We start from the raw sequence: 15,784 nt of genomic DNA on the forward strand, positions 1-15,784 counted from the left end.
GGGAGTTGTCCTGCCTCGTGATGACTGGGTGTTGTTGTGTCATCTTCATCATCATCATCATTCATCCCCATTATGGTCTGAGGAAGGCAATGGCAAACCACCTCCACTAGGACCTTGCCTAGTACGGCAGTGCGGTCTCCCGCATCGTCCCCTATGCTCCTCGGAGTATGGGACCTCATCATCATTTCTCACTGAAGTAGTCATCATCTTTTATTTCTTGCATGATCTTGAGAGCTAAATTGCATACCTCATCATTGGCAAAGCTAATACCTAAGAAATTAATTTTGAATATCATCCCAGGGCCCGTTGTACATTTCATATTGTTCTTACCTAATGGTAGCCTAGATAATACATTGGAAACTTGGTCCTCTGATACTTTTATATAGTTTATCTCTAGTGGAAATTGCTGTAAAAAGACAACCCACCTCATCATGTGATAATATAGTAGTATGCTCTCCATGAGAAAGGCTAATGCTTGATGATCAGTATGTTTAACTACTTTCGAGCCCCAAATCAATGCCTGCAATTTCTTTATGCTCCAAACAATAGCAAGCAGTTTCTTCTCTGTAGCTGTGTAATTCATCTCGTGTTTACTTAAACTATTACTTGTGAAAGCAATTGTTCTGTGCTTCCCTATTTCCAGGTCCCTTTTTCCTTGGGATAATTCCGTGACTGTACGATATTCTCAGGCATCTGTGTCTAATTTGAAAGGTTCATGTATCACAGGATGCTTCAAAATAGGTGGTTTCACAAGTGTCTGCTTGATATTACCAAATGCTTCTGTTGTGCCATCATTCCATATCCATTTTGCTTTCTGTTTCAACAAACTTATTAAGTGGGGGTCATTCATAATTTGTCCATGTCTATAACAATGATAAAACCCTTCTAATCCTAGGAATGAATGTAATTGCCTAGCATTCTGTGGTTCTAGACAATCTTTTACAACTCTTACCCTATCGAAGTCTGGCTTTATACCATTTACCCCCCCCCCCCCCTCCCCCCAAAATGTCCCAAAAACTTAAGTTTTTCCCTAGTTTGATTGTAATACCTTTTTCATAAAACTTTCTTATGGTTTTAGTTAATAGTGTACAATATTCTTCCCATGTTTTTGACACCAGCAGAGTATAATTTGGCTAACAGTTCACTGATACTTACAGGTTTATCCCGTTCCACTTCTGTGTGTTTATTAAGTGTATGGGTGTCTGAAACTAAACAGTCACCTCCTGTGGCTTTTTAACCACTTTTAATGGGTTGTACATGCCTGTAGTCCATTCAGCCACCTGATTATCAACCAGTTTGTTAATGTCATCCTGTACTACAAATCTTAAAGGCACAGTATAAGGTTTGCAAAAGAATGGGTTGTTAGTCTTGATATCAAAGGGAGAAATGTAATCTCCTATAACTTCTGACTTATTGGAGAACACAGATGTGTAATTTGATAGAGTATGACACACTGCCACTTTCTGATCGTCCATTAACATCTTAGATTTATAAGCTTTAATATATATATCATCAATCAGGTTTTTTGCCAGTGTATTTGATTCTTCCTCGCTTAGTACTTTTGCTTTTGTGACTAACATCTGTATGACCATATTACATGTAACTACTTCATGGCTTATTTTGGAGGAGTTTAATATACACGTAGCACCAACTTCATATGACAGACTAGCTGTATGAAAATCTAAAATCCCTTTGTATTTTAGCAGCCAGTCTATTCCCAAGAGTATACTCCTAAATTAATATTTGAGACATCCAATAAAGACTGAATACATTGAAACCATACCAATTTTATGAGACTCTTATCTCAGACTTAATTTATTTATTTTTTATTTTGGTAATACCTACAGTAGTACACACTCCAGTAACTGGTAGTGTAGGATCTAATTGTTTCCGTTTTATATTGTGTAATAATTCTTCTGATATCAGTGAATCAATGTATATATCTGCCTTCTCCTAGCACAATAGGTTTTGTGAGGATACTCATGGTTTCCCCTTCCTCCTCCCCTAGTAACCATTCGTTATTGGAATTGTGTTTTGCACTGGCCACTAAGTTATGTATTTTAGGGCCAACTATGGATTGGTCACATTCTGGATTTTGGTCCTCAACCCAGGAATTTTATGTTTTCTGTTATAATTACCAGATAACTGCCTATTATTACATATTTATTAACTCCGACATATGACCCGCATTATTATCCACATTATTATTAGGAGTGGGTAGTAATACCTCTGACTGTATATTATGATTGATAGTTGTACTCGGATTATTACATCTGTCGTTGATGCAACAGTCATTTCTCTGTTCTTTGCAAATGAATTTGAAAACCATCTGTCATCTTTGTTGCCCTTGTTTTGATTAGAATTATGAACATTTTCATTGTGTTCCTTGTTGACTTATTATCCCTGAGTAAATCATCCACAGTTGTCCAGCCTCTATCCCAAATTTTTTTACGCATGTAATGTGGCAGTTGACTTATTAACACCCTTACCAAGTGTGGTTCCTCTAATGGGTTATCTAAATATTTCAGTCTCATCAAATACCGCTCCAGGTACCTTTTATAGCTACTCCAAGAATTATTTTAATGCTTTGGGTCAACTAAATTCAGTAGTAACATGCCTTGTTTGCTGGGAGGCCAATATTTCCTCTTAAAACTTTCCTGAAAATCCTCCCAGGACTTGAAATCTTCAGAATGGGCATTCGCCAATTCTGCTGAATCACCAACTAAATAAGTGTAAAATCTGTCTTCCTGGAGCCCTCCCATCTTTTTGATGATGATCTAGAGATCATCCTTAAAAATGTACCGGATCCACGTCCCCATCTGGTGTGAACTTTTTAAACTGTTTGGAAAAATTTATTCTGTTTCCCATTTGAATACCCTCAAAAAACTCACAAGAGACACCAACATTATCATTAGTCTCATTAGTTCTAAATTCCGTTTTTACAATTTCTAAGGCGTCCCACAATTTCTGCGTTTCCTTTCTGTGATCTACAGCATGTCCCAAATAATTGGTTTTAGTACTAATAGATTCAACTGTATCAAGTACTTCTTGTTTTACAAGCTTCTGTAATGTCTCTTCCAAACCAGTCGATATTGCTTGGGTACTCAGAATTTCATTTAATAATTTTCTCTGCTCTAACATTTCGACCTGCTCCTGTGAACCTGAGATTTGGTTGTCTACGGTTTGTACTTTGTTATGACTTCATTATGTAATTCATTCCTCACTAAATCACACTGTGCATAATATCCATTTGTACTTTTTTGGGCAAATAATTTAATTCTTTCTCCATAGCAGTAATTTTATTTTCATGTATGTTAACTATCGATATTGACTCTTCTTTAAATACTTCTGCCTGCAATTTAATTGCTTCCAACTCGGTAGTGGTAGCCTCTGACTTTTGGTTGATACTTTCTTCTAGCTTTTTTAAAAGTAGCATCCTCTTTAACCATGATTGTACCTTCCCATTTTGGATTAAGCTCATCTTCTAATTTTCCATTAAGGTTATCTTCAAATTTCTTACTACTTTCATCTTGTGCTTTAATAGCTTCCTCTAATTTTTTCGTCAATACTTAAATTCAATTCTACTTTAATATCATTCCCATGTACTTTAAGGGCTGTATTTATATTAACCCCCCCATGAACCATGGACCTTGCCGTTGGTGGGGAGGCTTGCGTGCCTCAGCGATACAGATAGCCGTACCGTAGGTGCAACCACAACGGAGGGGTATCTGTTGAGAGGCCAGACAAACGTGTGGTTGCTGAAGAGGGGCAGCAGCCTTTTCAGTAGTTGCAAGGGCAACAGTCTGGATGATTGACTGATCTGGCCTTGTAACAATAACCAAAATGGCATTGCCGTGCCGGTACTGCGAACGGCTGAAAGCAAGGGGAAACTACAGCCGTAATTTTTCCCGAGGGCATGCAGCTTTACTGTATGATTACATGATGATGGCGTCCTCTTGGGTAAAATATTCCGGATGTAAAATAGTCCCCCATTCGGATCTCCGGGTGGGGACTACTCAAGAGGATGTCGTTATCAGGAGAAAGAAAACTGACGTTCTACGGATCGGAGCGTGGAATGTCAGATCCTTTAATCGGGCAGGTAGGTTAGAAAATTTAAAAAGGGAAATGGGTAGGTTGAAGTTAGATATTGTGGGAATTAGTGAAGTTCGGTGGCAGGAGGAACAAGACTTCTGGTCAGGTGACTACAGGGTTATAAACACAAAATCAAATAGGGGTAATGCAGGAGTAGGTTTAATAATGAATAGGAAAATAGGAATGCGGGTAAGCTACTACAAACAGCATAGTGAACGCATTATTGTGGCCAAGATAGATACGAAGCCCACACCTACTACAGTAGTACAAGTTTATATGCCAACTAGCTCTGCAGATGACGAAGAAATTGAAGAAATGTATGATGAAATAAAAGAAATTATTCAGATTGTGAAGGGAGACGAAAATTTAATAGTCATGGGTGACTGGAATTCGAGTGTAGGAAAAGGGAGAGAAGGAAACATAGTAGGTGAATATGGATTGGGGGACAGAAATGAAAGAGGAAGCCGCCTGGTAGAATTTTGCACAGAGCACAACATAATCATAACTAACACTTGGTTTAAGAATCATGAAATAAGGTTGTATACATGGAAGAACCCTGGAGATACTAAAAGGTATCAGATAGATTATATAATGGTAAGACAGAGATTTAGGAACCAGGTTTTAAATTGTAAGACATTTCCAGGGGCAGATGTGGACTCTGACCACAATCTATTGGTTATGACCTGTAGATTAAAACTGAAGAAACTGCAAAAAGGTGGGAATTTAAGGAGATGGGACCTGGATAAACTAAAAGAACCAGAGGTTGTACAGAGATTCAGGGAGAGCATAAGGGAGCAATTGACAGGAATGGGGGGAAATAAATACAGTAGAAGAAGAAAGGGTAGCTTTGAGGGATGAAGTAGTGAAGGCAGCAGAGGATCAAGTAGGTAAAAAGACGAGGGCTAGTAGAAATCCTTGGGTAACAGAAGAAATATTGAATTTAATTGATGAAAGGAGAAAATATAAAAATGCAGTAAGTGAAACAGGCAAAAAGGAATACAAACGTCTCAAAAATGAGATCGACAGGAAGTGCAAAATGGCTAAGCAGGGATGGCTAGAGTACAAATGTAAGGATGTAGAGGCCTATCTCACTAGGGGTAAGATAGATACCGCCTACAGGAAAATTAAAGAGACCTTTGGAGATAAGAGAACGACTTGTATGAATATCAAGAGCTCAGATGGAAACCCAGTTCTAAGCAAAGAAGGGAAAGCAGAAAGGTGGAAGGAGTATATAGAGGGTCTATACAAGGGCGATGTACTTGAGGACAATATTATGGAAATGGAAGATGATGTAGATGAAGATGAAATGGGAGATATGATACTGCGTGAAGAGTTTGACAGAGCACTGAAAGACCTGAGTCGAAACAAAGCCCCCGGAGTAGACAATATTCCTTTGGAACTACTGACGGCCGTGGGAGAGCCAGTCCTGACAAAACTCTACCATCTGGTGAGGAAGATGTATGAGACAGGCGAAATACCCTCAGACTTCAAGAAGAATATAATAATTCCAATCCCAAAGAAAGCAGGTGTTGACAGATGTGAAAATTACCGAACTATCAGCTTAATAAGTCACAGCTGCAAAATACTAACACAAATTCTTTACAGACGAATGGAAAAACTAGTAGAAGCCAACCTCGGGGAAGATCAGTTTGGATTCCGTAGAAACACTGGAACACGTGAGGCAATACTGACCTTACGACTTATCTTAGAAGAAAGATTAAGGAAAGGCAAACCTACGTTTCTAGCATTTGTAGACTTAGAGAAAGCTTTTGACAATGTTGACTGGAATACTCTCTTTCAAATTCTGAAGGTGGCAGGGGTAAAATACAGGGAGCGAAAGGCTATTTACAATTTGTACAGAAACCAGATGGCAGTTATAAGAGTCGAGGGACATGAAAGGGAAGCAGTGGTTGGGAAGGGAGTAAGACAGGGTTGTAGCCTCTCCCCGATGTTGTTCAATCTGTATATTGAGCAAGCAGTAAAGGAAACAAAAGAAAAATTCGGAGTAGGTATTAAAATTCATGGAGAAGAAATAAAAACTTTGAGGTTCGCCGATGACATTGTAATTCTGTCAGAGACAGCAAAGGACTTGGAAGAGCAGTTGAATGGAATGGACAGTGTCTTGAAAGGAGGATATAAGATGAACATCAACAAAAGCAAAACAAGGATAATGGAATGTAGTCTAATTAAGTCGGGTGATGCTGAGGGAATTAGATTAGGAAATGAGGCACTTAAAGTAGTAAAGGAGTTTTGCTATTTGGGGAGCAAAATAACTGATGATGGTCGAAGTAGAGAGGATATAAAATGTAGACTGGCAATGGCAAGGAAAGCGTTTCTGAAGAAGAGAAATTTGTTAACATCCAGTATAGATTTAAGTGTCAGGAAGTCATTTCTGAAAGTATTTGTATGGAGTGTAGCCATGTATGGAAGTGAAACATGGACGATAAATAGTTTGGACAAGAAGAGAATAGAAGCTTTCGAAATGTGGTGCAACAGAAGAATGCTGAAGATTAGATGGGTAGATCACATAACTAATGAGGAAGTATTGAATAGGATTGGGGAGAAGAGAAGTTTGTGGCACAACTTGACCAGAAGAAGGGATCGGTTGGTAGGACATGTTCTGAGGCATCAAGGGATCACCAATTTAGTATTGGAGGGGAGCGTGGAGGGTAAAATTCGTAGAGGGAGACCAAGAGATGAATACACTAAGCAGATTCTGAAGGATGTAGGTTGCAGTAGGTACTAGGAGATGAAAAAGCTTGCACAGGATAGAGTAGCATGGAGAGCTGCATCAAACCAGTCTCAGGACTGAAGACCACAACAACAACATTTATATTAAAGTTTAATTTGGCTTGAAGGGCTCCCTTTAAATTCCTTAGCATTTCTTCTAATTTCTTGTTAAATGATTTACTGTTTTCCTACATAACCTCACTGTTCTGTTCCACAAATAACCTACCTGCTACCATTTTACTAGTCCACACAGACATACACTACTAACTCCAAACTCATTATTTAAACTCGATGTTCACTGAGTTTCTTCACTCACAAATGTTGGTGACTAATCCTGTAAGTTCCCGCATGCACAACAATAAAATAAAATAAAATAAAAAGTGCTAAACTGACAAAATCGCAGCTCACTCAGTGTAGAATGTGAACTGTGAACACTGCTGTTTACTGCACAGGCAAAGCTGGTGCATCATGTTGAGCAACTGTGGCAGGCGGCTGCTGCTCTGGCGATGTGCTGCTGAAGTGATGTGCCATGAAAACTTATGCCCCCATAATCATCACATTAAGCTGACTGATGCCATTTGGTCTGCCTGCTACTATCCTGTCATTAATCTTCCATGCCAAACCCTCCACAAACTCCTCCATTTCATAATTGATATGCACATGTGTGGTTTTTGAGTAATGACCACAGTGCTTGTCTCAGTGTAGACAACCGTGATTATTTGTCTTGTGGTTGTGAAAATTTCTTATTATCTTTTTTGTTATCTAGAATATTATTAACTTGTTTTCGTTAGATGGCTTTTTGGGCACTACGCAATGTGTACCCACTTGTAAGTTCCAATGTTGATTCTTGAGTTGCCCCTGGCAACCAAGTATTTCTTCGAAATATTTACAAAAAAAATTACCAAATCTCTCTCCTTTCTAACACTGTAGTTATGTGATTAAACATATTCACTTCTGCACAGTTAGAATGGTAGTCCGAGCCAATTACCGCATTTACTCGAATGTAAGCCGCACTTTTTTTCTGGTTTTTGTAAACCACAAAACCGCCTGCGGCTTAGAATCAAGTGGAAGTTCTGAAAAATGTTGGTAGGTGCCGCCACAACTAACTTCTGCCGTCGAATATATGTAGCGCTACACAGGGATGCTTTGCAGGCACGAAGATAAATACTGGCACCAAAACCTCTGTGTTAGCAAATAAATTAAAAGAGAAGGTAGAAGAATGTAAACATTATGCGGTGTATTCTTTTGTGTTTGCTGCTATCTCATTTAAATCCTGTCTGCCTAATAAACTACGAAACTAGAGTAAGACAACAGCAAACATGGAAGAATATACATATCATCTCATGTTTAAATTCGTATTATTCGTATGCTGAATAGTGATACAGTCAGAAATGAAGCACAGCAACCGACTATATTTTTAAATCTAAAATGTCTCTAATTTCTGTGCAGAATGTAATGTGCTAAAGAGGCATCTGCAAAGATTTTCAAATGGAGAAAAATGTTCACTTAAACTCTTGTTCAGAACATCTTCTATCATACGCAGTCTATCATTCGGTTCTTGTTGATCATTATCGAAGAGAGCAGCAGTGTAAGTAACAACGAATAGCAGTCTATTGCTTTTGTTTCGCTTATGAGAACATTCCTTTCTTTTTTTTATTGTAAGCGGCAGTAACATGCACAAAAGCAAGCCATGCCGCGAGCGGCTACAGGTCATAAACACTCATTATCAGAATGCGACAAACAATGCATGACACAGTACAATAATGCATTTTGAGCTTAGAGTGGCGTAAACACCTATAACAAAGAGAACGGCACTTATCAGATCAAAGCAAAATAAGCAATCGATTCAAACTAGACGAAGCACGTGAAAAAGGAAGGGTACCCATATAAATACGGACGGAGTGCCTGACACATAGCAATGGCTACTTGGTAAATCTTAACTGTTAAGCTTACGACTCGAACCAAACTACTGTAGCTGTATCTTCATCCTTTCAATCTAAATTGTGTCTCATGCTACAATGGACCAACTTTGCTTCGATTTGGAGGTGCGGTCTAAAACTTTTCTCTACCCTTGAATTTCGAGTCTCAAATTTCAGGTGCGGCTTAGATTCAGGAACATTTTTTTTTCCATGATTTCAAGTCTCATTTTTCAGGTGCATCTTAGAGTCAAGTGCAGCTTAGACTCGAGTAAATACGGTAAGTAACCTGAGGGACAATGACATAGTTCGACAAGACTGCATCTCCACTCAGTTGTTTGTGCTATTTCATTTTGTCTGTCTTGTTCATCTGTTGTATTTTATTAGATTTTCTCATCAGCCATGTATTATTTGCTCCTGAATTATTTCTTAGTTTGTGTGTGAATATACCATGCTATGAGACTCTAAAATAAGAGTATTTTTTGCAGGAGAAGCTTAAGTCCTAATACTGTTCGAGCTAGTTCACTGGGCCCTGTGAAACGCAAATGTGAAATAGAGGATGAAAAGGTTGATCCCTATGTTCCTCCACCAGCCAAAAGGCCCAGTTACTATGGAACTGAGAGAGCTGGTCTTCTAATGACTCAGAATAACAGGTAATAATTCCAACAGTTAAGCATTGCTGGAGTGAAAACTTTTGGTTTTCTGTCACCTCTGTATTTTAGTGAATTTATTGATTAATTTTAATGCTAGACAAAGAATTTATAACATATACAGGTACTTGTTGTGTAATATGTATTTCTTTATTAATTGCTTCATTTTTTGTGACTGTTCATTATTTCTGATTTCTGCCTAGAAGTTATTACAGCTGCAGTAATAATGCAGTAGTTCTGAAGAGTTTTAAAAAATGTATACATATAGACTTGTTTACAACTTAAAAATAAATTGAGATTTAAAATATGAGTAAATAAAATTAAATGATGGGAAGTCCAGGCTGGAATAACAACAATATTGTGAAAAGGATCTATTACTACTCACTGCATGGAGGAGGCATTGAGTCATAGACAAGTACAAAGAAAGGACTGCCAAATATTTAAGCTTTCAGACAAAAAGTTCTTTGGAAATGGAAAACGTGCACATGCGTCTGTATACACACACACACACACACACACACACACACACACACACACACACACACACACAGAGTCCAGGGTCTCCAGCAGTTGTTGCCCAACTCATCTATTTCCAAAGGAGGACTGTTTGTTCGAAACCTTACATGTTTAATAGTAACAGTCTGTTCATTGTTATGTCTGTGTCTCGGCATCTTCTCTATGTGATGAACAGCAGTCTGTCCTTTTCATAGTACTGTTGAGTAAATAAAATTTTATACATGTTTTGCTCCTCTTGATTGGTCTTCATCTGCGGCAGATAGTGTACAATTTGTGTGTTAGCTTTGATGCAAAAATTCTTCCTTACTCATTTTAGTCTTACCAAAGTTCTAGTAACATTAGTAAGTTTATGTTTATGAAAATACATATTTTGACATTAAATAATTTTTAATTTTTTTTTTTTCGAATTATGCTTTCAAGTATTTCATTTCTCACACATCAGCAAACTGTTATTCTAGGACAGTATGTGATCTCCTTATTGTGACAGGAACTGATTGAGTGACAGTAATAAATTTTAAATTAAATAATTATGAATTAGTGAAATGAACTTTAAAAATTAAGTTTGTTGTTCCTGTGGTGAGTATAGATTGTAACAACACTACATCATTGCCAAATGTGAAATCCTTAGCTACCACACCAGTTGTTGTCATTTGATTTGGTAGGCTCTGATTTGGGATAGCTTATTCAAAAATAAAGCATCATGTAATTTGAGTGGACATGTTCAAACAAATGACAGTAAACTTATGAGTTTGGGCTCAGGAAATGAAAAAGAAAGATGGTAAAATTATACTGATGCAATATGTACCCTATACACCAAATATATTGGCTTGTGGAGAATAAATTTAATACTTGAGCAGTAAACTTGGTCGTTCTCAGGAGAGTTTTGAACATTAAGACAACACATTGCAGAAAAAGATACTTCTCATATCAGAAATTTCATGAAATTGAAGTAAATGGTAAAAATGCATTGCACATTCAAAGAATACAAGAATCTGAAAGCACAAGGTCTATGATAAATATGCTGACTGACTAAAAGTTTGAGTTCCCCCTAACCCACACTTAACTGCAGGTGGATATTATACAAAAGTAAGATATGAAACAAATCTCATGCAGCTATCATCATCTGTAGTTGTATTATTCCTTTAATTGTTTGGATTATAGTTCCCTATTGCCTGCCACTACACTTTTTTCCTTCCTACCATCACAGTTAGGATAGAGGTATCACACATACTTATAATGTGAAACATCTGGTATAATGGTTGTGAAACCAGGTTTTCTAAGTTTTTGCAATAATTGCTGATCAATACCAGTGCTGTTTCTGCTATTCTTGTCCCAGTAGTGAAAGTCGTTCATATTCCACTTCCTGTTAAACTTAAATGTTTGTTTACTTCTTTCATTAATAATTTCTTTAGTTAGGCAGTCCCCAGTACCATTCTTATATTGTAACCAAATTAAGTGCTCTTATCATAACACTTTTAGCTTGTTTGCTATTGACAATAATTATGTTAGATGATTGTGTAACTTTAGTGCATGGCAATGAGTACAACAATCTTAATAAGCCTAGCATATAATTTTAGTGGGGCATTTTTCTCAAGTAAACTTTATTTTGCAGAATGGATGCTTCCTCAAGTCCATTACCAGGTTCCTTGAGTTCAGTGGGCACTCCAGAATCATTATCTAGTGCTGACTCTCCTGGCTTCTCATTCCGGCCTGTTGACAGCCCATCACCAGGACGTCCTGCAGCCTCCATTAATGATGAACCAATGCAAGAGGAGAGAACACCTGACCCAAGCAAAAGTGACCAGATCATGACTCAAGTTGGGGAAAAGAACCCTAGCTAATCCAGACTTGCCTTAAACTGCATTTCTTTTCCCATTTTCTAGTCTGCACAGCTTCCCAGCACTTCAGTTCGTTGAAACCTTTTTGTCTGTCACTTGAACTGTGCCAGACGAATATGCTGAAGACACAAAAACCAGTTCATTGGGGTTTCGTGTTTCACTATAGGAATTAAAAGTTCTGTAGTGCATTTTTTGACTGAAAGATTTTTCTATGTATCTTGCCAATGAGAGGGGTATCTGCTATACCAGGAAAGCTTCAGAGATTATTTTTTGTTGTTTCCTGTGCAAACAGATTAAAAACTGTAGCTTTCCTGGTAGCAGTTGCTGTATTATTTGTAATAATCCTCTTCGAAAAGTGGAAATACCTCATTTCTCCTATGTATTAAAATATTTCGTATGACTTGTGTTTTTAAGTATCTTTAAATATGTAATTAGTATTTATCATTGTGTAGTTCAGTGTACTCTTTAATGTAAGTCTTTTTCAGTGACGCTTTTTATGCTGGCGTTATAGTCAGTTTTGATGCATTGAGTTTAGATTTAATGTCTGTCTGTGAAAGTTTGTACACAAACTTTTTTTTATGTAGCAGTAAAAGGAAAAATTTCTGCACACTAACAACTGCTGATCCATTCTTTTTTGCCCCCTTACAAGGACCTGTGTGCAGTTTCAAAGATGTCAAGAAGTGTTAAAACAGTTTCTCATTGTTTTGAAAACTAGGCAACTGTATTTAAAAATATATATTTATAAAATTTTTATGTTAGCTATTATGTTTGATCCAATAAAATCGGTAATACCAAACATAACTTGGCCACTTGTAATGCAGCATACAGCATTTAATACATCACACTCTTCTCAGGCACTTAACTATTTCTGTTTCATTTATTCTTTTAAAGGTATTATACTTTGGCTCTTTCCTATTCTGTACGTCCATGTTGCTTGAGATCTGTATATTTGCAGTTGTGAACATGATGACTTAACCTGAATCTAGGAAATTGACTTGTACCCCATTTAAGTATGCTGTCTAAATGTAAAAAGCAAGATTCTCTCTCTCTCTCTCTGTATTTAGTTAATACTTACTGCATGTAAGTACTTATTAAATACTGCCCATCAACTGTGTTCATCCTTCCATTGGTTTCTGCAGTTCATAAACACAGATAACTCAAGGCTTCCAGTCTCTGTTTAGCAAACTGAATTTTGTTACACTGTGTGCAAATATTTCCAAAAAAATCTTCATTGTGTGTGTGAACATAATATTTTAATCTGTCTAATATACAGTTCTCAGAGTTCTTAATTTTTTGACACAGTTACCAAAGTAGGAAAAGGAAAATTATGAAATTCTTGTTAAATTAGTCTACTATGCGACATTCTGTGGGATATCTTGTGGGTTCTGAATCTGCAATGTCATGTGAATATCACCAGGTGCAAGAACATCCATTTATTTTTGTGTCTTTTGGAATTAAAAAAGTTTGTATATGAGTGCTGTGTTTGGTTATATTGAAACTGAAATTTTATTTATGGGCTGGAAAGGATTATGTGCCACTAGTAGGCACCAGTATTCATTTAAAAAATTTATGTTTGGCTCCATTAAATACATGTAATTTATTTTCTGCAAATCCGCTTTTCATTCATCTGTGTGGCCTAGTAGAACTAAACTGACCTGGTAACATTTGTCTACTTTCAGTTCTGTTTGTTCTTATATTGTGAGAATGCAGTATGTCCTGTTTTAGCAATATCACAAAAAGATGAAACAAATATATGTTAGTATGCCAGAGAATAAAAGTACCCCAACACATTGTTCTTGGTTGATATTTGAAACCAATACTTATTGACTGTATTTTGCTGCAGTACTAGAATGATTAACAAATCAGAAATAGAGAATTTAGCATGTTAAAGTGTTAGACTGCCACATGTTATTTTACATCCTGAGATGTAAAAAAAAAAATCTCGAATCTTATGTGCCATGTTCAGCATTTATTGTGCCATATATTCTTTAGTGCCCAAACATTGTAAATATGGCAGTGTCATATATAAATATGTAAAATACAGTGTAGAATAGTTGCATAATATACAGAACTTTTAAGGAGAAAATAACTTCGCTTCTTATATTGTGATTTATCTTTCAGTAAAAGTATGTTTTATACAATTTATACTGTGTGTGTGTGTGTGTGTGTGTGTGTGTGTGTGTGTGTGTGTGTGGCCATATTTAGAAAACTGCTGGAAAGTAGTTTGATCTGGAAATTATTGGCTCCACAAAATAAGTTTTCAGCTTTGCAAATTGTCATGAGTGCCTACATGTCTAGTATAAATTATGGAAGAAATTTTCCAACTGTCTCCCCTGACTTCAATTTTCCAATTATGTTAAATAATCTGGCACAGAACTGCATCAAAACAATATTAGACATTGAAAAGTGTGGCACTTAAAAAGTAAAAATTAATTGTGCTACATATTGACATTGTTAGAAAATATTTAATAAGTAATTAAATAATAAAATTTAGAGAACCGGCATTTGAAGCTGACGGCTGAACGATTCTACTGCTGCCAACATACTTTGCGCTTAAGAACCACAAAGATATGACACGAGAAATTAGGGCGCATATGGAGGCTGATAGTCATTTTTCCCCTGCTGTATGTGCGAGTGGAACAGGAAAGGAAATGACAAGTAGTGGTACATGATACCCTCTGCCATGCATCGTACGGTGGCTTGCAGAGTATATATGTAGATATATATCCTTGATTCACTGATCTCATTGGAATAGTGGGATTTATGACACACAGACAGCTCATTAAAAGAATTAAACATTAGTATTCTCTTACAGTGCTGTATAATTTTGTTAAAGCACTTTTGACATGAACCATAAATCATTTAGAGTCTGGTGTTTTTATATGGATAAGTTCTTTTAACACTGTATTAAGTTGGGTGTAAAGACTGAGATGTGGAGAAGAGCATATTCAAGCACGAGAATTATTTTTTTATCTTTGAATGGTATGGAATTATTCATTCTGTTGGTCTGACAAAAGTGTCAATATTCAGATCTCCTCTCCTGACACCACCTTCCCATAACCCCCTCTCCCCCCTCCTGCTCCTGTTCTCCCCCTCCCCCTCCCCTCCAACCTTCCCTCTCTCCCTTCCTTCTTTTTCCCCCTCACTCCCCTTCCTCTTTTTTCCATCACCCCTCCCTTCCCACTTACCCCGTCACTCATTCATCTTTGCACCCCCTAAGCCCCACAAGATACACACATGCTTAAAGGGGACAGGGTGATAAGTTTTGTGTAAGGTAATGTTGCTTCAGCCAGCACTATTATAATACAGCTTTTCCTCAAAGATGATAACTTTTTTACATGTATGTCAGGAAGGCCCCTAGTCTGTCCGTTGTAAAAGTTCTTAGCAGAACAGTGGTGACATCTTCTAGCTGATCCCTTGTGGTAAAATTAATCTACATGGTAGAGCTGTACAGTAATAACTGTACAGCATGGCACTGAACCCAAGTTGTAAAATGTGCTAAGTACTCAGTTGACAGTTGTCACAATTATCTGCAGTGCTGCTGCACTTGCCAGAACAGCAGAGCTCATTCATAAGTGTGAGGGATTTATTCATTGTATGCCCAATAAATCAAATAGTGAAGGGGAGCTTTCAGGGATATGAAAAGTTATCCACCGATAGGCAGAAGCAGGTGCTTTCTGTAAAATGTACTAACAACAAATTGACTAGCACTAACCTATTTATACTGATAATTAATGGACATTAACTCTGGATTACTATAATTAGATAAGGTGTGGAAAGTTCTGGTTGAAGGTAAATAGGTAGTGGTGGTTAGTGTTTAATGTCCCGTCGACAACGAGGTCATTAGAGACGGAGCGCAAGCTCGGGTTAGGGAAGGATTGGCAAGGAAATCGGCCATGCCCTTTCAAAGGAACCATCCCGGCATTTGCCGGAAACGATTTAGGGAAATCACGGAAAACATAAATCAGGATGGCTGCAGACGGGATTGAACCGTCGTCCTCCCGAATGCGAGTCCAGTGTGCTAACCACTGCGCCACCTCGC

The 15,784-nt window shown here is 37.4% G+C and overlaps 1 protein-coding gene across 2 annotated transcripts in view; it reads left to right on the forward strand.

The window, feature by feature from the left end:
- Nucleotides 1–13,353, forward strand: part of LOC126457747 (P2R1A-PPP2R2A-interacting phosphatase regulator 1) — a 63,954-nt gene extending 50,601 nt beyond the window's left edge. For both annotated transcript variants that reach the window (XM_050094294.1, XM_050094295.1), the window contains exons 5-6: nt 9,227–9,391; nt 11,517–13,353. In XM_050094294.1, coding sequence (XP_049950251.1) covers nt 9,227–9,391; nt 11,517–11,745 — 394 coding nt within the window. In that variant the 3' untranslated portion in view covers nt 11,746–13,353. The remainder of the gene's footprint in view (nt 1–9,226; nt 9,392–11,516) is intronic.
- The last annotated feature ends 2,431 nt before the right edge of the window (nt 13,354–15,784 follow it).

Source organism: Schistocerca serialis, chromosome 2, assembly GCF_023864345.2.
Source record: "Schistocerca serialis cubense isolate TAMUIC-IGC-003099 chromosome 2, iqSchSeri2.2, whole genome shotgun sequence".
Classification (NCBI taxonomy): domain Eukaryota; kingdom Metazoa; phylum Arthropoda; class Insecta; order Orthoptera; family Acrididae; genus Schistocerca; species Schistocerca serialis.